At 40.9% G+C, this 20603-nt stretch overlaps 1 protein-coding gene and 1 long non-coding RNA gene across 3 annotated transcripts in view; one reads left to right on the top strand and one right to left on the bottom strand.

Annotated features, from left to right (window-relative positions):
• The window catches only part of SLC17A6 (solute carrier family 17 member 6), a 33500-nt gene extending 22433 nt beyond the window's left edge, over positions 1-11067 (bottom strand). The window contains exons 1-3 of the mRNA XM_040559555.1: positions 10448-11067; positions 7277-7529; positions 6460-6578 (exon numbers count right to left, since the gene is read on the bottom strand). Coding sequence (XP_040415489.1) covers positions 6460-6578; positions 7277-7529; positions 10448-10533 — 458 coding nt within the window. The 5' untranslated portion in view covers positions 10534-11067. The remainder of the gene's footprint in view (positions 1-6459; positions 6579-7276; positions 7530-10447) is intronic.
• LOC121071320 overlaps positions 1-20603 on the top strand; it is a 375849-nt gene that overhangs the window by 120367 nt on the left and 234879 nt on the right. The window lies entirely within an intron of this gene.

Raw genomic sequence — 20603 nt, 5'->3', positions numbered from 1 at the left:
GTGAATAGTACAAGGATTTGTGGTTTAATAGATAATGGGAAATATAAGTCATTATCACAGAATTAGAATGTGACTTACGTTTTTTAAAAATTTTCATTCTATTCTGTTTTCTGTAGGTCTTTATGTATGAGAGTTCTAATGCTTAAGGATACACAGATGACCTAAAATAGCAGTTTTGTTTTACCAAAAAGAGTCTGTGATTATTACAGATCTATTTTTGAAACAGTGTTTGGCATGTACAGTCAAAAACTGCATTCGTATTTTAAATATGTTTTCTTGGGAATGAATTCCCCAGCCTGTATGACCCATTAACAGTGACCAATTTCAGAGAATCTTTGCTGATTTATGGTAAGTATTTAACCTGTTAACTTCCTAACTGTGATCAGTGAGGAAATCCTGCCATGGCATTTTGGTACTGCTTTTGATAGGACAATGGTTTTATTACAGATCTCCAGTGTGTTTTTTAAAGAATTTTAAAAAGCATGAGTCAAAAGTTAAAATATAACTGTATTTAAATTATCCTGAGGTGAGGTGGTGAAAAACAGTATAGCTTGGTACCTTTCCATATGCATGTGACAGCACAACAGGAGGTTTATTCAGACAGTTGCAGCTTTTCATTGCACAAATGTGGAATAGGGAATATTAATTTAAATAAAATTGTTGTTTTTCTAGGTTAATGACAGAACAAATTAATAATGCTAAGCCCAAGAAAATATTAGTTCATCTAGCCTGACATTCTCTGTGACATTAGACCTTATATTTTGCTTAATTATCTCTTATATTTCACCTAATTATCCCTGTACTGAAAGCATTTATTTGTAGTAGCTAAAATACAATTTTCAAAAGAGTAATCTAACACCCAAAAGAGAAGAATTCAGCATATAATTTTCCAGTGCTAGCTGTTATTACTACCATTTATGCTTTTTTTTTTTTTTTTAATCTGGCTTTTGCTTACTGATTCTTGTTATATCTTTCTACATTCTATGTCTTTCTAAAACACACATTTATGCCTAGGAATTTTTTCCAGAGGAGTTAATTGTATATTTTAGAATCAAATTACCTCCAAGTATTCTTTTTGATGTACTGATATACTGAATACATAGTTCTTGCTATTTCTTTCACTATATGACATTATATTCTATCTTTCATGTAATTTTGTGACCCTTCCACATCCCATCTCTGATTTTTAATCTTAATATACATGTACTCAAATTACCTGCAACAATCCATGGTCATTTCCATTGACCTAAATACACTGACCACTCTAAATACAGAAATATACATATCCCAGGATTATATCGGCTCCCCTAATAGAGCATCTTGTTGGAAGCTCATGACAGGTTTCTGGAACTGAATGGCTTAGGAACCCACTCAGTGTCATAGCTTCCCAGGGTGGTTTCCCATTCCCCGATGTTACTTGCACTTAAGCCTCATGTGTATTATTTTTAACATAACCCAGCTTACCAAGTGATCTTTAATATATCTTCTGATTGCCTGGTCCATTTTGCACCCATAAGTTTATCAGCATTTATACGTATTTCTGAAATGGTTGAAGAAATGTCAACATCTCCGTAGATCTTGCTTAAGGACTACTCAGCACTATCATAATAGTGTCTAAATGCTTGAAGTGTTCATAAACACTAGCACATTAATCTTTATAGTCTACCAGCATGAAATATATCACTTTTCCAATTACAGGCACCCACTTGGTTGTGCAAAACACAAAGAGAAGGGGCTCCATCACACCACGTGATGACTTAGGCAAACACCCCGAGTAATCTGGGGTCCCTATACAGTATACAGGCAGAGAAAAGCATGTTTTGGGAGTGATAAAATACACCTGAGGTTTTAAGTGCTTCCTAACTCACTTGCTTTGTTAAACAGTATAGATCCTCTTGGAGGAGCTCAAAGGCAAGAAGATCTGCACCAGTTTCCAGACTGTATGCTGACAGTGATTTCAAAGCATCAAAACATCCAAACCTGCTTACAATACAGTCATTAAGAGACTATAAAATAATGTATTTTTTAAATGTTGTTTCTGAATTTCATATCAGAATTTTATATTCCTTGAATTGTTTTAAAACGTTTGAATATCTTGGCCTTCACATTCCACTTAAATCAAATTTGGAAAGACAGTTGAAGAACTACCAAACCACAAATTTCTTTTTCTTTTTTTTAGTGGCATTTCAGCATATGAGAATGATTGTTGTTAGTGTTTAGTTTGTATGTTTGTTCTGAATTTGTCAAGATAAGGTGATGTCTGATTAGCTCCAGCTAAAGTTCTTTTCATGACCTAAGTAGAAATTAAGACTCGGCGGGGTTAGAAGACTGTCAGCATTTCATACTGTTTCTGTTCACATCTCATGGTAATTGTATAATGATAGCCCCTCTGGTGGGAACCACTCTAAGGCTGACATTCAAACCTGTAGTTTAAAAGCATTCAAATGAGATGTTCTTTGTGCTCTTAAATGGCATTAACTGCCATTATGAGTAATAGCTCAGCTGATTAAATAGTCTGGACACATGATATTAGTACATCACACTTAAGTTTTCAAGTTTTCTTGATTTTTTTTCAAGGAAAAATACTTATAAAAAATGCAAAAGCAACTCAGTTCCCTCTTCATGAAAATCCCACTCACAGTAGTGAAAATCCATTGTAACTTTAGTGAAAAACATTACACTGAATCCCCAGAAATCTCAAAAAAATAGTCTCACTATTTATTCACTCTTCTGTGAGAAAGCTCTACTATTACTAACCAGAATGGGTTGTAACCAATAAACATTTATATAATTTTGGACTTGTATCTGGAATCTGCCCATATGTTCTTGCCCCTGTGGTCTCAAAACCTCTGAATCATGGCTAATTTTCTCCTGATAAAGATATTTAGAGAAACATCTCTGCAGGAGCCATTAATTCCACTCCCAGTGTATTGCTGCTCCCTGCACAGGAGAGAAGGGCATTGTTTTTAGTATAAAGTCCTACATAAGTTCAGGTATGAGAAATAACCTAGATCAGTTGCAAACTTGGATGTCCATGTGACAAAATGCCTTCTCTAAACTATTAGAAAATGCCTCAGTACTCTGCTCATTGTATAATGTTTTATCGTTGACAAAATTGATTGTTCATTGAGAACTTAACCCTGAGAAATAGTATAGCTGTAATAAACCCTACCCATGGGACGCCACGTTGGGCTTCCTTTTTTCCTCCAGCCTACTGTGGTTGCCTGTGTAGTGATTTTGTACCAGCACCTTCCAGAGGCAGGTCCTCCTCTGGGAGGAGAGGTCTCCAGCCTTGTAGCAACAGGAAATTCTCTGCTATTTTCATGCACTGCTCAAAGGAGGCAAATTTAAAGTTTCACTAATTGCAAATGAGGGGGCACCTGAGGCCCAACCCATATCTTTTGAAAAATTATGTTGTCTTGCAATGTGCTGAATGTCCCCTATTGCTATAGAAGTTAACAGAGGTTGAAACTGTTCAGGAGCACCAGCCTTTGCAATGCACTAACCCAACTTCTCCTGATCACCTGAGAGGTAAGAGTACAGGAGAGGTATTTCTGAATGTTCTCTGCAATTTTGAAAGACATTTTTGTTTGATCTTGTTGGTACTATAGCAGTGTAAATATATCTCTTTTAAATAAAGCATTTTTCCTAGAGTTGGGCTGAAAAGACTATAACAAAATTATCAGTTACACAAAATGAGATAAAGTGAGACCAAAGCTAGCAAGCACAAATTCCTGAGAAAGTCCATTTACTACTTGTAAATCTGTAAATCACTAAATCTGATCTGCTAGAAGTAATGGAGAGCTGTGTGTGACAAGAGCAGTGGGTCAAGGCAGAGCAGAATAACTATGCAGCAGAAGCCTTGAGTTGTACAATTAGCAAAGGATGTCAGTAAAATGCTACCCATTGAGAGACTCAATTATTGGGGAAAAAAAATAAAATGTTAGAGAGTTCCCAGCAATGCAGTGTTGCTAATTCTTTATAGGCAATAAACGTTTTAGAACAGGGGCAGGATCAAGCCCAGCTTGGAATTAATGCATTGTGTGTAGAAAGGTTTACTTGATACCACAGGAGGGTCGTTTCTTCCAAGTGTTATACCTTAGTGACACATTCAAGCTATGTCAACCCAATCTCTATAATTGGTTGCTAGACTGAATCTTTATGTCAAGCAAACTCTGTCTTGTACATTCTGCAACTCCCTGTCAACAGCAAATTAAGCTCACAAAACAGACCTTGACCCTCTTCCCAGTTTCCTTCCATGACACTCTCGGCGGTCGGGAGGCAATTTTTCTTTCATTCATCCTATCTTTCCAATGTAATCATTATTTCCTTCACTCCCCGGGAATGAATCATTCTCCCTGTTGAAAATCTCCATTTTTCTTCAGCTCAAGGCTGTTTCTCATGGATTGTCTTGAATCTGATTATGCTAGTCTAGAGACTATTATTTATTTTTTTTTTATGTGAAGGACACCTGCAGTTAGTTTTTCTGTATGAATTCAGACGCTCTGAATGTAAAGGAAAGCACTGATAGCACAAAGATATTCAGTGAGGATTAAAACAAACAAACAAAATGTTACTTGGCTGTTGTCCATCACAGTGTGAAGGGACCATCTGAGGCTGGAGCATGTGTAAACCAACAGAGGCTTTTATAGTAGCTCATATTCTAATGGTACTGTAGGCCTCTAAGCCTATGTACCCACTGCTCAGACTTGTTCTGATGCAGGATTTCTTGGGAAAGGTATGGACATCAAGCTTTCCACCCTATTTTGTGTGCCGCTTAACCTTCCTGTCATTCTGTTCATTTCGAGTTGACCATGTAGATGTCAAAATCTGTTTGTAGCATTCAGGAACTAACTTGGGGTTTGGCCTCCTCAGTGCCCTGTTATTCCAACCTCAACTCAGCTCTCCATTCTATGCCATTTTTTTATCTGCAGACTAAATATAAATCACAGCCGCTATCCATATTTGACTATTTGCATTTACTGGCTGGCATGTAACAGGTAGTTCCATATTTAAATCTGTGGTTTACATGGTCATTTGCCTTGTGTGGGAGTTGTCTCTTAGGCTTCCACAGTGCTAATAACTAACCATTCATCTATAAAATTGCTGAGTTAAAGTACATCCAAGTTAACAACTGGAACTGGTCTGCATTCACTGGTGTAAATGTTCATGGAGAGGAGTTTGATTCACCTGTGCCAGGTAGTGTGTTTGTACTACCGAGTTTTCCTGGGGATGTCCAAGCCATTGTCTTGCAAATCGTTGTAGTTACACCACTTTACATTTGGATTGATGTAAATTAAGGACATTGCTAGGGCAAATGAGGACAGACTTTTGTTTCTCTGAGTAAAATCCTGCAGTTTTAAGCAAAATTCCTGTTAATCTTCAAGAGTTACAGACTGTGCAAGGATGCAAAAACGCTCAAAGGAGGAGCCTTCTAGCGAGCTGTTAATTGTTGTTTGCAGTAGCCTTTTACGTTTGCGAACCGTTGTCAAAAAGCTGGCACTCGTGAACTGACAGACAATGGACGCGCCAGCTTAATAAATGTTGTGTTCTGGTTTTATTTGCCAAGGGAGGGACGTTAGGGTTATCCCAGTTCTGGAGGATCTGCCCATTAGTAAAATGCTCGTTATTGTTAATGTAGGCATCTGTCTAAAAGGTATTTCCTTTGGAGAGTCTTTTGCCATAACTCCCCTCTTTCTCCAGCAAATACAAGCCAGCTTTCTCCCCAGGCAATCTATTCTACCTTTGATGTTGCACACTCCTGAGAAGAGTTAAAGGTATATATTGCTGATTTTAGTATCCATTTGCACTTAGTTTATAATTGTTTAGAAGAGTGGCACTAGGACCTTTGCTGTTTCTCCGAACGAGGAGCCTATGGCATTAAGTGTGGATGTGAAAGCCTCATGTGTCTTGAATACTCAGCGGATTTAATTAACAGGTAGAATCGCACCCTGGGTGCTTGAAAAATCGCCAGACACCATAGAAACGAGTCCTTAAGTCCCCGCACCATCTGCACTTTCCTTTCATTGTGTAGGTCTCATTGAAACATGTTTTTCGACCATTCGAAATTCATTTGCGTTAATGGAAAATTCCTGCCGATGCTTTTCCTTTTCATAGGAAAAAAAATAATCATAAAATTCTTTCGTTCGGTAATGGAAAAAAAAAAATCTCTCAAGCTTTGAAGCAATAACGAACCTCCGGGCTTGCCTCTGAATGCGGGTCTTTGACTGGCGTCGCCACAACCTCCCCAGCCAACTTTTTTTACGGGGAGAGGGAACTCCGCTCCCCCCCAGCCCGCTCCGGCAGGTAGCTCAGAGGCCCCCCATGCCCGAGCAGAGCACCCCGCCAGCACCCACCCCCCCCCCCCCCGGGCCCCCCTGCTCCTGCACAGCGCCTGTCACTGGGACGGGGCCGGATGCCCGCGGGGGGAAACGCGGGGAGGTTTGGGGCTGCCGTTACCTGTTCGCTGCCAGTCGGGACGAGATATACCCGCCGGGGATTTGGGTGATTATGTATCCCCAGAAAAAAGAGCCGTGGATCATGCCAACTGTTTCGGGATCCCAACTGAACTTCGCTTTCTTCCAGCGCAAGGGACCGGGAGAGAAGAGAAACAGCAGAGGAAGGCTGTCATCGGGCCGGGATAACGCGCGCACCCGCGGCAGCTTCGGCCCGGGGTGCGACCCTCTCCCCATCGCAAACACTCCTCCTGCCCCCCAAATTCCCTGCGCCTCCTCCTGCCCCCCAGGCTCCCAGCGCCTCCTCCTGTCCCCCTTGCTCCGAGCCGCTTCAAAGCGAGCCTCGGCATTTGACGCCTTTTCCACGCAAATCCTTCCATCCCGGTGTTTTCAAACATTCCTGCACAACCTCCCCGGCTCCGTTACATCCGCTTGCGGTCGGTTGTTCGCTGTCCTCCTTCCCCCTTCCCTACAGTTATTTTATGAGATATCTGCGTTTTTCGAGGTTGTGTGCGACAAAGGAAAAAAAAAATAAAAATATCCGCCCGTAAATTGTACCGCAAAAGGGCTTTGGGCTGGGAAATGAAAGGGAAAAATAGGAAGTCGGTGAAAAGCACTTCCCCTTCTGCAGCGGGATGCGAAGGGCGGCGGCGGGGCCGGTCAGAGCTGCGGGGGGGGCCGGGGAGCGCCGCGGGGCCGGGCCCGAGGCGGGGAAAGCGCCCCGAGAGCGGCGGAGCCCGGCTCGGCTGCGCTCGAGTGCCTGACCTGGGGCTGGGAATTGTACCGAGAGGCCAGAGGAGTTACGGGGGAAGGGTTCCCACCTCTTTAATAATTTTTCCTCCTCGGTGTATGGTGCTGTTATTGACCATGTCCACGATGGCCACTCCCAAGTTACATCGGATCCCGAAGGAAATGCAGAATCCCAGTCCACTCATGATGGCAATGATGTACCTCCGGGGCAGCCCGAAGCAGGTACAGTCGCAGAGCGGGGCTTTCTTCTCTGGCATTTCCATGGGCTTCCCATCTTCTGTCAGCTCGATGGTGTCCCCGGGCTTCTGCCTCTTCTCTAGGACTCTGCCCGACACAAGAAGGGAAAGTCAAACCCCGGCGCCAGCCCTGCCGCCCTGGCTGAATGCACGGCTACCTCGGGCAGCCGGAGGCTTAAGTTCACCGCTCCCCCCGCCCCTTTGGCTGGCTTTGGCTCGATTTGAGTGTTTACTCCTTGTTTTCCGTTCACCTTCAGCCGTTCTTCAGCTGTGACCTGTGGGAGTCACGATTAGTCATCCCCAGCTCCCCCCGCCGCCCCGCCGCAGAAACCCAGGGAGGAGCTCTAGCTGAGAATTGCTCATCTATCATTAAAGACTTCTGCTTAAATATGTAGGGCGCATTAAGAAGACATCATCTGTAACCACTGCAGAGGCGCCATGTTGGGTAGCCCAAGAGGCATAGGCTGGAAACTAAAGCAGTCTTCTGGAGAAGGTTTTATTCTCTCGTTGCTGTGCCAGAAACACCAAGGGGAACGGGCTTGGTGTGCATTTTCCTTCTGGTCTCGGAACAAAAGAAATAGTAACAGAAGGGGTGGAGGTGGGGGGGCGATATTGCTACTTATTTTAGATTTGCAAAATGGCTGTCACACGCAGTGAAGGAAAACATGACTGTCTTTGGAGAACTGACATCTACGAAGAAGTCTTTGCAAAAGATCGCATCTGCTCAGCGACATGTTGCGGTGCGTGATCGCTGGGCAGGTTTCACCTTTCCCGCTCAGCTCTAACCTCGACCTCATCGCTCCCATTTCCTTGTTTTTACACGGAATCCTATCTCCGAGAAACCAGTGTACAGGAATCTGAAGGGAACCGGTTGTTTGCAGCCATTTCCGATCAACAGAAAAATGCCGGAAAAAAAAGAAATTAAATAAACCACCAACCCTGTCATTCACGAAAAGTGACTTAGAACATTGCGTCTCTTCTTTGGTGGAAAAGCTTTAAAAACATCGTGTGGATAATACGAAAGATCGGGTTTATCAAGCAGGTGCCCCATGCTGAATCTCTTAACCTTCTTTTGCAGTCGCTGAGATGTTTAAAGGATAGAAACACTAACCGCTTCCATCCCAGCTCCATCCTCTTGAGGAGCGAGTACGTGATCATTTCCTGACACTCGGCACTCTCCTGGCACTGCCCTAACCCCGCTGTAGGAGTGTTTTCTCACCTCAGAAGTTCTCCTCCGAGGAGCTTCTTTTTGAGGTTACCTCATCTGGCTAATGGGGCAGCAAGAATTAGCAGAATCAGGCTCAAAATGTTCTCTGTGTTTTGGAGCAAATGCAGAGATATTCGCTAATAGTTATTTGAAATCGTGACGATTTTTTCTTTGCTGGGAGAATTATTTCCATGCTTTAAGACCGCATATTTTTTTTACTGTCTTAAAGTTGTAAATAAAATGCAGCACAGTGTTTTTAAGTTAAAAAATTCGTTTGTGTGAATAAAGAATGATGTAGAAGTGTCTTCTCACCGAATGGACTTACCTGCGGCAAGATGCTAAGGTGTAAGGGACGTGAAAACTATTTTAATTCTTAGAATAGGAAAAAAAAATAGTTCAGTCCTGTGCCTTGAAAAAAAAATAGTAAATGGTGTACTTGTTTATTAACGGGGGAGTTCAAACGGAATTTTGCTGCAAAATACAAACCCTTTCTCCATTACTCACTGTACGATATAAAAAACAGTACCCATGTTCGTTTGTTTCACTTATATTTTGAAAAGTCTTTTAGGGAAAAAAAAAAAAAGAGTTTGTTTCCTTAATGATATTTTAAAGCAGCTTCTCTGATTATCTGTTATTCCTTTTTGTTTTTCTGATTACTGAAGATGGTTTAAATAGGATGATGAAATGTAGGGTTTTCACTATGTTGTAGTTGGGTTTAGTTGTTCTTTCTGCTTTTCAAAATTGTACCTTTCCTGCTAAAATGAAAATTTTAATTTTGTCTTATCACTTCGCTGATATTTCCCCTTCCCCGAAAATGGCAGCAGAAGTTGTGACTCATGCTGTGGACCAGCCTTGTGCTTGTGCCCAATACTGCCGCATAGGTATGGAAAAAAGACTTTTATGTGACCTACAATAGGCAGATAAATCCGCAGTTAGCTTTAATCTGCAATTCGGGGAAACTTCGGGCTAATTTCTGGCACAGGGGGCGATCGAAAATACATTGGATTTTCACAGGCTATTCTCAAACGTCCTGGAGGTCACTGAAGTCACTAGATTGGATGGGGTACGATGTGTCAACTTTAGTACATACCCCTTTTAGGGATGCGCGGATTTGTGTCTGTTTATCTGTGCGTACAGAGCTTAAAGATGGTAGAAACGTGTACACACAGAAACATACTGTGATGCCGATGAGTTTAGCAATTGCAGTTGTGCATTACTTGTAAGACAAGTGGATGCTTCTCAATGCGGATGGATAAATAATTAAACACATCCATCTATATGTTTCAGCTTCAGAAGAAAAAAATCGTTCGGGTATCAATTATTTATACATCTCCGTGTTTATCTTCCTCTGACGACAAATTACACAAGGGACAAGACTAATCGAAACTCGGAAAGATTATTATTATTATTTTTTAATGATTCGTAAGGGCAGCGATAAAGATCCTGCGACTACATTTCAAAATTAACACAAAACAAAAAATACAGGGAGCTGCTGTCTGCTGATCATGATTTGAAATAGGGTCCTGTTTTTGTGCGAGAAAGATGGGGTAATCTTTGGCTACATATTTACTGACACCATCTACGAATCAGATAGACAAGTTACGAGGGTGCCATATTGAGAAGCTTCAGCACTAGTTTCCAGGATCCAGATTATTTCAGCGATATCTAAACAGCTCCCAGCCCCTCCGCCACTAACCTCCCCAAAGCATACCTCTTCGTCCTCCTTCAGCAGCTGACGGTTAAGAAAAGCTTCCGATTATTTCTAGCAAATAGGCTCCTATAATAGATCTCAGTCTTACCTGTAGAGTTGACCAAGAGATTTTCCAGCAAAATTCTTCAATCCCTCCTTGCCAGGGTTCAAAATCCTTTGTTTTACCGACTCCATTCCTGCGGGGGTGCTCGCTGGATTCTGCTCTGCTCTGGATAGGGCACCGCTACGAGCAACGGTGGTTCATATTGGTTTAATCTCGTAACTTTCCCCCCCTCATGAAATGGCTATCAGTGCACCTCCGGGTACAGGGAGAGGGAGAGAAAGCGTGCGCGCGTGTGAGAGAGAGAGAGGGAGAGGGAGAGACGGTGTGCGGAGCCGGGGGGGGAGAGGGCGAGGGCGAGGGAGCGCGCGTGTGTGCGGCAGCGAGCGGGAGGCTGAGAGCGCCACAGGCAGTCCCCGGCTCTCCGGGCAGCGCGGAGTTGCGAGGCACGGTCAGAAAGTCTCCTCGGCCCCGCGGGCTTCAGAGGTGGCGTGCTCGCGGCGTGCCATGCCCGGCTGGGAGGGGACGGAGCCCCCCTCGCGGGAGCGTTTCCAAGAAATCTCCGTTTGGCGCTGGCGCTTTCCCCGGCTGTAAAGCCAGAGGGGGAGGGGTGCTGTTGGCCGCGGTAGGCAGGCAGCCCGAAATTCCCCCTTGGCTACAGCTGCCGGAGGGCGCGGAGCGCCGGCCTGTGCGCTGCTCCCGCCCCACCGCCCCACCGCCCACCAGCGGTTCGAGCCCCGAGGCGGCGGCGGCGCCGAGCGGCACCCCCAGGGCGCTGCGCCCCGTCCTTCAGCACCGCGGACAGCGCCCGGTAGCACCGCGGACAGCGCCGCGCCCACTCCGCGCTGCGCGCGCCCCGGGGCCGCGCCCCCGCCTCCGCCCGGCCCCCGAGCACGGGGGGCCCCGGACGGGCCTTGTGGGGACCCCCCCTTCGCCCCGGGACTTGGGGCGAGACAGGGCGAGCATCGCTGCTCCGCCGGGCGCGCGAAGGACATGGCCTTGGTGCAGTCCGCCGCGCTTCTGGGGAGCAGGGCGTTAGCTGCAAGTAGTACTGCTCTTGCTATAAATGGGTAACGTCCATTTGGAAGGTGTATTTATCTCTATACCCATATTCGCTTGTGCAGCTTATTTTATATCACATTAGGCATTCCTTAGCGACTGCTTTCTCTTAAGCACTTACTATTTTCACATCTTTTGTGTCCTCTGCGTTCCTGCATTGGAATAGGCCAGTGCAACATCTAGACTTGATATGCGGTATTTTCAGCACTGTTATGAGCGTGGCATATTCTGATAACACAGTTAGTTTTCTTCCCAGAATCTAGCAGTAATTTTCTGACTTTAATCATTTTGCACTAGATTGTAGAAGCAAAGCATGTTATTTCTTTCTAAGTCATATCCATTATATTTCATACTAATCTTAAGGTTTCTGTACATTTGTTAATTACAAAAAAAAAAAAAAAAAAAAAAAAAGTATAACTTGTGTTCTAAACAATTTTTTTCCTAAAATTATTAAGCTTCTTCACTTGCCTAGTTGGTGACAAATTGTAAACAGCGTATATTAAAAGTAAGACTCCCCGAGGAAAATGCATGTTGTAGCTGCAGTATCCTAAAAGCAACTGCTCTTTGGATTTATATAAATATTTTTTTCTAATGTTGCCCTCTGGTGGAGGGTTAATGAAATTTTACAGCAGCAAAGCACGTTTATACATAAAAGGCCAATTATTTTAATACTGAAATTTCCATAATGACTAATCTCTGTAGAATTTCAGTATTTCAGAGTTGTAAAAGAACAACAAAATAGTACAGCAGCAAATATATTAAAACTATATGTAATTGAAACGCTGCTAATTAGCATCATAACATAGTGCTATTTTCTACACCATGGTAGTTACTGAATGTGGTTTTCAGCATAGTTTTCCATATGGAATCGTTATTACCATTGCACTGCTGAAAGGATTTTTTTCCCAGTAAATGCAAACCTAGACAGTTATATAAGCAAGTCTTCCCAGTGTTTGTGGCTCCAGTGTGCCATTGCAGATGCTCAAAGGAAACCTGTGTACATAGTTGTTGTTTTTTTTTTTTTTTCTGAGGGGCACCAGGAACAAGAAATAATTTAGTAGGGGTGAGGCGGGTTTGGATTCCATAAAGCAAGCCTTTCAGAATACTACTGAGCACTTTTTTTTCAGCTGGAATTTGAGATTGTAAAGTCTGCAGGGCAAGGGTGTTTCATTTCTTTACACACTACATCCAAGAAGGAGCTCTGGCACTCTTTTAGAAAGCTCAGCTCTGACATTGGTGCCATGGCTCAATGTAGCAGTAGTAATTATAATTAAAATAATAACATTTAATAGGTAAATTATGACTGATTTGGAAAAGAGAAATAATCTATCATACCAAATGCAAATGGATTTAAAGGCCAGATAAGACATTCCTGGTTACAGATGCTTAACAGAGGAGAATGAGTCTTTAATTGTATGAAACATGCAGAATAGCAAATAACCTTGGGATAGTAAAATGCTATAGTGAATAGGCTGCTGCTGTAGCCATTTGAAGCAGGAATTTCATGACTATTACATACTATATGCAGATATTACTGAGTCACATCCTGATCCAAGTCAGCTGTTCTGGTTTCAGATGAGGAACTAATAACAATAGTAGAAATTGAATGTCAGTAGCGTTGTAAAAGATGTCCAGACATGTCAACTTTTTAATCATTATTTATTAATTATTTAATTTTGGTAGAGTAAGCTATTTCTAGATGAAACAACACATAACAATACGTTATCAATATTGTTAGCAATAATTATTTCTATAATGAATAACTGTCACATACACACTCCTCTCACAAAAGGCCTAATTCAAACTCAATTGAAATCATTGTGAGTTCTTTCCACTGGCATCAGGGGCAGGTAAAATGGAAGAAAATTCATCATGCAGAAAATTCTAGTCTCGCTGTCACTGCTAAATGGTCACCTATCGCCCAGAAGCAAAGAAATTCAGTCAAAAGCCACCCAGTAAAAAAACACACTTTCCTAAGAAGGCACTAAGACTGTCTGAGGGATATTAATATAACATATAACATAACATAACATAACATAACATAACATAACATAACATAACATAACATAACATAGTAGATCCAGCAGAATGCAGCAGATGCCTGCAGTTTTTCACATGGGGGCAGAAAGCTGATTGTTTAATCATGAAATCTTGTAATTAGATAAAATTCTCTTTGTCTGATAAGATTTTCTTTTTCTTTTGCTTGTTTGAAGGCTAAAGGACTGAGTCCTTACCTGTCCTTTTGTTTCTAGAAATAGTCCCTTTATACAAGTTTCTGACTGGGCTATTTCAACAAATTAAGCAAAAAGAGATGAAAAATTATAACTGTGGTTGTTTGCTCAGTTTTTTATATTACTCCATATCTAATCTCAATTTTTTTCTATAATAACCCTCTGAATAGGTTCTAAATATAGCATAATCCATTTAGAAGACTACAAAATCTACACAGAAATATACATTTCTCTTCTCTAAGATTTAGTTTTGCTGAAGCAAACTACACCCAAAACTAAAATTTTCATTGGTTATACATTCCAGTAATTTAAAAATGCAATTTTCAATTTCATTTTTGACCTTACCTTTGCTGCTGATACACTACAGTATGGATTTGCTCTTTCCTAGGTGTCAGGCACACAGAGGTTCCAAATGAATATATATTTTGTGATCCATTTTTTAAAATAATCATATGCTCATCACTTTAAACTCTTATGATCACATACATTCAAGCTAAGAGATTGTGTCTTCCCTATCTACTAAAAGGCGACACAGTACTGTTCTCATTGATATAGTCTTGACTTTGGAAATAAATTATGATTGAGAAACCTTAGTTATGTCGTTTAATGTATGTCTGTAATGTTGAGTCACTGGGGACTGAGGTAGCATAAACATCCCTCAAAAGTCATGATTTAACTCCTGCTTATGTTTATGGCAGTTGTCCATTGAATCTGATGGAATTTGATGTCACCTTCAAATAAATTTGTTACTTTCTTTGGGACCATGGAACTGCAAAAGCCCAAAGCAATGCCAAAATAACGATCTTGCTTGTCAGGCCACAAGGAACAGCTTCTTCATTTGTTGTTGTTGTTGGTGTTGTTGTTTGTTTGTTTCTTTTTTTTTTTCTTTTTCTTTTTCCCATGAACCTTTTTTCCATAAACTATTTCTTGAAAATAAATATTCAGTCAAGATATTCATTGTTTTAAGCATATAAAATATTAGTGTTAACTCTAATGGCAATACCTACATTTCACATAATCCAGGGTGTGTTCGGCTCCTGTGTAGCAAAGGCAGCTTTCATTGTCTTATTGAGGCTGTTGCTTCAGCCCTCTAGTGGTAAAAGCCTCTAAAGCACCAGGTGATATTAAGTTCTCATGTATAACTGTTGCATAGTAGGAAATTTTCCAGTTACTTTGCATCAAGATTTATTTATTTCCTCTCTTCTCCTATTCCTGTTTAAAACCTCATTTGTTTTTTAATATAGCAACGAGATTTAAAATAAAAAATCTAATAAGCATTCATCCGGTAGTAAATCCCCTTTAAATTGCCAAAGCAATGGTATTGGTATTATTTTTTTAATGTTTATTTATTTATTTATTTTTGATACGTCTGTGGAGAAATTTGAAAGTGTAGGATATAACTAATCTTAAAAGTAGATGTAGATGCTTATCTTTTTACCTGATATTACAGGAACATCTGTTCCTTTGAATTCCTGTACTGCTCCATGAGTTAAATGCAAAGGATCCCTAAGGACATCAAGCCATCTGTCATGTTACGCAGACAGAAAGGCACCTACCTCAGGGGGTGAAACAGACTAACAATACTCTCCGTACTCAGGAAAGCTATGCAACACTTGGTGAGTGGGATGCAATTACCCACAATGAAACCAAGCCAAGCATTGAAGCATATTATCCTATCTTTTATTAATATGATGCTTAATGATCTTTTATATCATTAATCTATCATTATTTTATTGTTCTGTCTTGTCCACCATTGGACTGTTTAACAGCATAGGCAAGGCTTTTACACAGGAGTTACAGTCAGGTCTGTTTTCACTATTTTAAAACCTTGGGGCAAATGTACAAACTGAAGAATGGATTATGGGGCCTTTTATTGCTAGAACTAGAAAATAAGAACCATGTTTTCTAAGGCTGCAGTAGTCCTCTCTTTTCTGTTGACTTGTCTCTTAACATTATTTTAAAATGTATTAAGAGAAGTTTGGGGAGGAATTGCTGTTGATTCAGATCACAGGGTACACAAATGTGAACAGGGCTCAAATCTATTACAGACAGTCATTCAATAGGCTAACCATTTAAACCATTTAAAGAGATACCAAAAGGAACTTCACATACATCATTTGATCAGGAAACTATTCCTGGTGGAAGAACAAACAAACAGACAAAACAAACAAACAAACAATCAAACAAACAAAACAGCTCTTAGTGGATATTGGAAAAAGAGTTGTGGTTAGTATAACAGGGAACTGACATCTGAGTTTGTGGTCAGACTCATGGACTAAAGTGCTGGGTCAGGGACTGCTCTCACTGCCTGAATTTGCCAGTCAGTTTTTCCATGCCTCAGTTTCTTGCATGTGAAGGATGGTGAACAATCCCTCTTTGGGACAAATACTGATTTATCCATAGACCTAATTAAACCAATGTATATGAAATGCTGCATGGGAAAAATATATGGAATTTCTATTACATGTAAAGATGTTTCTCCATGGAGAAACTCATATGTAAAACTGTAATTAGTAAACTACATCCACAAAGCATAATTTGCTGGTGATACAGACAGGCAACACATTTCATCATCACCACTAGGCTCTGCCAGAAGAGGTTCACTTGTGTATTTTCAGCTGCTATGTCATCACTTTTCTATGTAGAAGGATATTGAAACAGTGCATAACTGTAACAATAATAATAATAATAAGGAGGAAGCATATGTTTTTAGTTGATATTTGGGGTCAGTGGAGTCTTGTGGAAAGGTATCAGTAATTCTCATGCCTTCTCAGGAACCAGGTTTTTCACAGAGAGAGACTTCCATTTGTCCTGTATTTCCTTCATGTTTCATTTCTTGACAAGCTGACAACCATCACATGATTTCAAGACCGAATGTGATCATATTTCATCTCTTTAGTTTCCGTGGAATCAGCCCCGTATAGTCATCTCTAATCTGGATCCAAAAGAGGAAAATAAGGAATCTGATGGGGTTCTTATGTCTTACATTCACATATGCATCAAATCACACTAATCCAAGATAGTAATGCCAGCATATCCTCAAATAACTAGTATTTTAGTCAAAGGACTCTCATAATTTTATTTATAATATAAAATCAAATATGAACATCAGAGTGAATGTGTCTGACTTTCTGAGGCACCATTTACCTGTCTTCAGCAATCCTAGCTTTATCCTACTTCCTCCTCACAGCAGGACCTATTCAGGACATATGTGAACTCCAGTTCTCCCCTGCATGTTCCTTAATGCTTTCCTGTCAGCACCCTTAGTTCCTGTCATGTCATCGGCATGCCCTTTTCCTCTCCCTTATTGTGTTTCATTTATTTTTCTATAAAAAAATGCTTTGGGTAAACTATTTTTTTCTGGCACTTGTAGGGAACTCTTAATTCTGGGACTTCAATGTTTCTGGCCAATTTGACTGAAATAGGTTCAAAGTGTTGACAAAGGGAAACTGACATAATGAATTGTGCAAGTCTCATTTCATTAGAAAGCTAAACTGAAACAATCCACTTGTTGTTGCTTTTGTTGATCTCAGGTCTCATTGAGAGTGGAAGGTGTCCTTGATAATACTTTTGAGAAACAGATCCTTTGCTTTGTATAAATCACAAAGGTCTCACCTGTTTTATACAATAAATATTTTAAAAGATAAATACTAGATACCATCTTAGGACAATATGCCCATGCATCTAAAAGCATAAAAGTCCAAGTGTTCTTCTTCTTACCACAAGATACAAAGGAAAATCAAAGACTGTAAAAACTGTTGAGGTAATGTGAGCACAGAGAGGCTATTCCTGTTGCTGTACTGAGTACCTAAGATGTTCCTCCTCCCTCCAAAACATTAGAACAGTACATAATTCAAGATGACAGGAAAACCTCTGCTTTATTTTAGGGCACTGCTAATGAGCTCAATGGTGATTACACCGTGTTCCACGGGATGCGGGGAAGATCAGGGTATCACATAGCTAGCTTTATGCCAAAGCACTCTACCAATCCATTTCAAAACATCTGTGATCTCTAAATGTAACTAAAATATCAATTTCTCAATTCAGATCCCTTTTCTAAATGTCAGAGGGAACACCTTCAAGTTTAGACTTCATATGCATTTCATTTCATTTCATTTTATAATCTGCCATTTCAGTGTAAATATTTCATATCTATTTTTTTCTTATTGTTTGTTATAAATAAGTCATCACACGTCTGATGGATTAACTACTTGATGCCACTGGAGGAAGCTGTGGCTCCAAGTGTGCTGCATAATGCCATGGGATGATTCTAGCTTTGACAGCTATATTACAGTGGCATAGCTCTGGCAGGAGGAGGCTCTACACGTGCAAGCTGAAATGAGCATTGTGCTTCTGGACCCTTATTTTACATCTTACTTTATATATATATAAACCTTCTGCCCTTTGCAGGCCCAAGATTTGCTTATCTGTCTCTTAAGTTGGCATTTTAATTCTGAAAGCCAGAACACACTTCTCTGCCATTTGGTTTTCAGCTCAGCAGTCCTCGCCTGAGCAGCCGACACATATGGGCCCATCACCATGGACTTTTGCTGCATCACATCTGATTGTTACGACTCACGTTCTGTAGCTGAGGAGCTTCCTGGCTACTCCTGTGACAAAGACTTTCTGGCTGCTTTCCTTTTTTACCTAAAGGGCACCGTCCAATGGGCAGATTTTTAAATGGCCTATTTTCTCACAGCTGGAGAAGTGATCGGTTTTACCATAATGCTGCCTTTCTATGCTATGGTGTATGAGCTATGAACCCCACTCTGTTTGCCAAAGCTGATACTGGAGTGTAGATAGAAAGATCTTATGAGACAGTGCTAGCTATTTTGTTTTAGTGCTACAGATACTTCTCAATACATTAGAAAATAACAATTGAAAGGAGAAAAGACAAATGTCAAAGTCTCTGCTTGGGCTATAACCCTCCGTAAGTCAGCAGAAGGCATGTCTCTGTGGAGTATCAAGAAGGGAATTCAGGATTTGGCTTTCTGCATGGAACTATCTTTAAAGTGCATGTTGCATTTTACCAGCAGGCTATCTTTAGCTAACAACCCCCCCAGACACTTTCACATCCTCTACAGTTTCCTTGCAGAAGTGATGCTAGTTCCTCAAAAGTCCTCTCACCATTTGGTTGTTCTAAAGCCCTGCCGAGGAATGCGTATTTCTTAGATACTAAGCCTGCTTTGCTAATGAAAAATGTGCATTACACTACAACCAAGCAAAGATCAAGACTGAGTTGTGTATAAATATGAAAGAATATGAGCACAGTTCTATTGCTGTTTGCCAGATGTCCTGAGATCACACCCTGGGGGCTGCAGCTAGGTAATTAATTTCTGCAACACATAACTTGTTAAATTTAGCTGTTTGTTTTCATGTTCTCTCTCACTTAATATTTTCCTCCAGTTCCAAACTGTAGGTCTTGCTTCATATACAAACTCGAATAAAATAACCAGGGCTATTTCCAGAAAAAAAAAAATCTAAATTCTCTTGCACTGATCTGAATCATGGCATATGTTTTCTACACAGATGAATTTTTTCCCCTTATCATGATAGACTTTTAACTCTTTTGGTAAGGAAGGTGCAAGCTGTACAGAACTGGAGGCTCTATCTATTATGTCTATCTTTCTGTAGATAAAAATGAAAGGAACCGGACAGTCAGCCGTACCATGCTCAGGACAATGCTTCTCCCACCCCATCTCCCCACCGTCTTCAGGTCCAATGCAAAAAGTCACCTTTAGGACTAGATTTTGGCCAGGTTTTGTGTACCTCCAGTCTTCAGCTTCTCTATTGCAGATTCAGCTTCCCAAACTGGAATCAGGAGTATCAGCTAGAGTAGTTGATGATTTCCTTTGCGCAGAATGCTGGTGGTTTAATTTTAGTTTGGTTTTGTTTTGTTTTATGCATTTATTTATTTTGGAGTGATGTATACATCCATTCAAAGTTGGTCTGAGACTGCCAATTCATTCACACCTATATGTTGGTAGGTACTCCTTTCTTTTTCAGTGTTTTCTGCTTTCTGAAGGGCTGAACGCATCAGAATCATTACAGTGTCTACCTTTTGTGGCCTATGGAATGACAGGGTTCATGGGTTTTGGACTTTCTATTAGAAATAATAATATAATAATCAAAGCTCTAAAATAACTGCAGATCCCCAAACAGAATGGCTGGGAAATGAGTAGTCTCTGAAATCCATTCTGTCAGTCACATCTTTTTCTCTTCCACATTCCCGTTTGCTGTGAGGCCCCATGGCTCATGGAAACACCTTTCCCTGGAGGTGCTTATCTTTAATAAAAATCTCCACTGAATCCATGAGTTCAATCAGTCTCATATTACTGCATCACTCTTGGCCAATCGCGCTGGTCTGCTTGCACAGACAAATTTTCTTGGCTAGCTGCCACCTTCTTTCCATTTATGACAAGCATATTAATCACCCTCTGAATGGTGCGTGCTTCATCATCAGTGCACATCATAAATCACTGAGAGGTACTTTTGCATCTGGTTAACATTACACCTAAGGGCTTCACGCAGCACATTGCTGTCCCAGTCTACTTGGGCATCTTTCCTTCACTCACATCTTGTACCTTGACTAGTGTTTTCCAAAAGGCTTCATAAATCAATTGTTTGTCTTTCAAAAGCTGCCCTATACTCTGCAGCACTTTTAATAGACTTCAAAATGATTCTCATTAATCCGGCTTCACTAAAAGGTTGGGTGACCAGTTATACAGCCTGAAGGAAATGGGAAAATATGACCAGTGAGGGAAAGAGAGGGCAGGATTCTCTCTTGAGCCCATGTGGGGTACAGAGAAGGTCAGACAGCGTAAAAAAGAGACCAGGTTTCTCTACTAAAACTCACTTTCAAGGAACATGATCTTAAATACAGTAGGACTTTCTCAAGAGTTCTAGCATATTTG

This window comes from Cygnus olor, chromosome 5 (assembly GCF_009769625.2).
Source record: "Cygnus olor isolate bCygOlo1 chromosome 5, bCygOlo1.pri.v2, whole genome shotgun sequence".
NCBI lineage: Eukaryota > Metazoa > Chordata > Aves > Anseriformes > Anatidae > Cygnus > Cygnus olor.
This window is presented reverse-complemented; position numbering and strand designations above follow the sequence as displayed.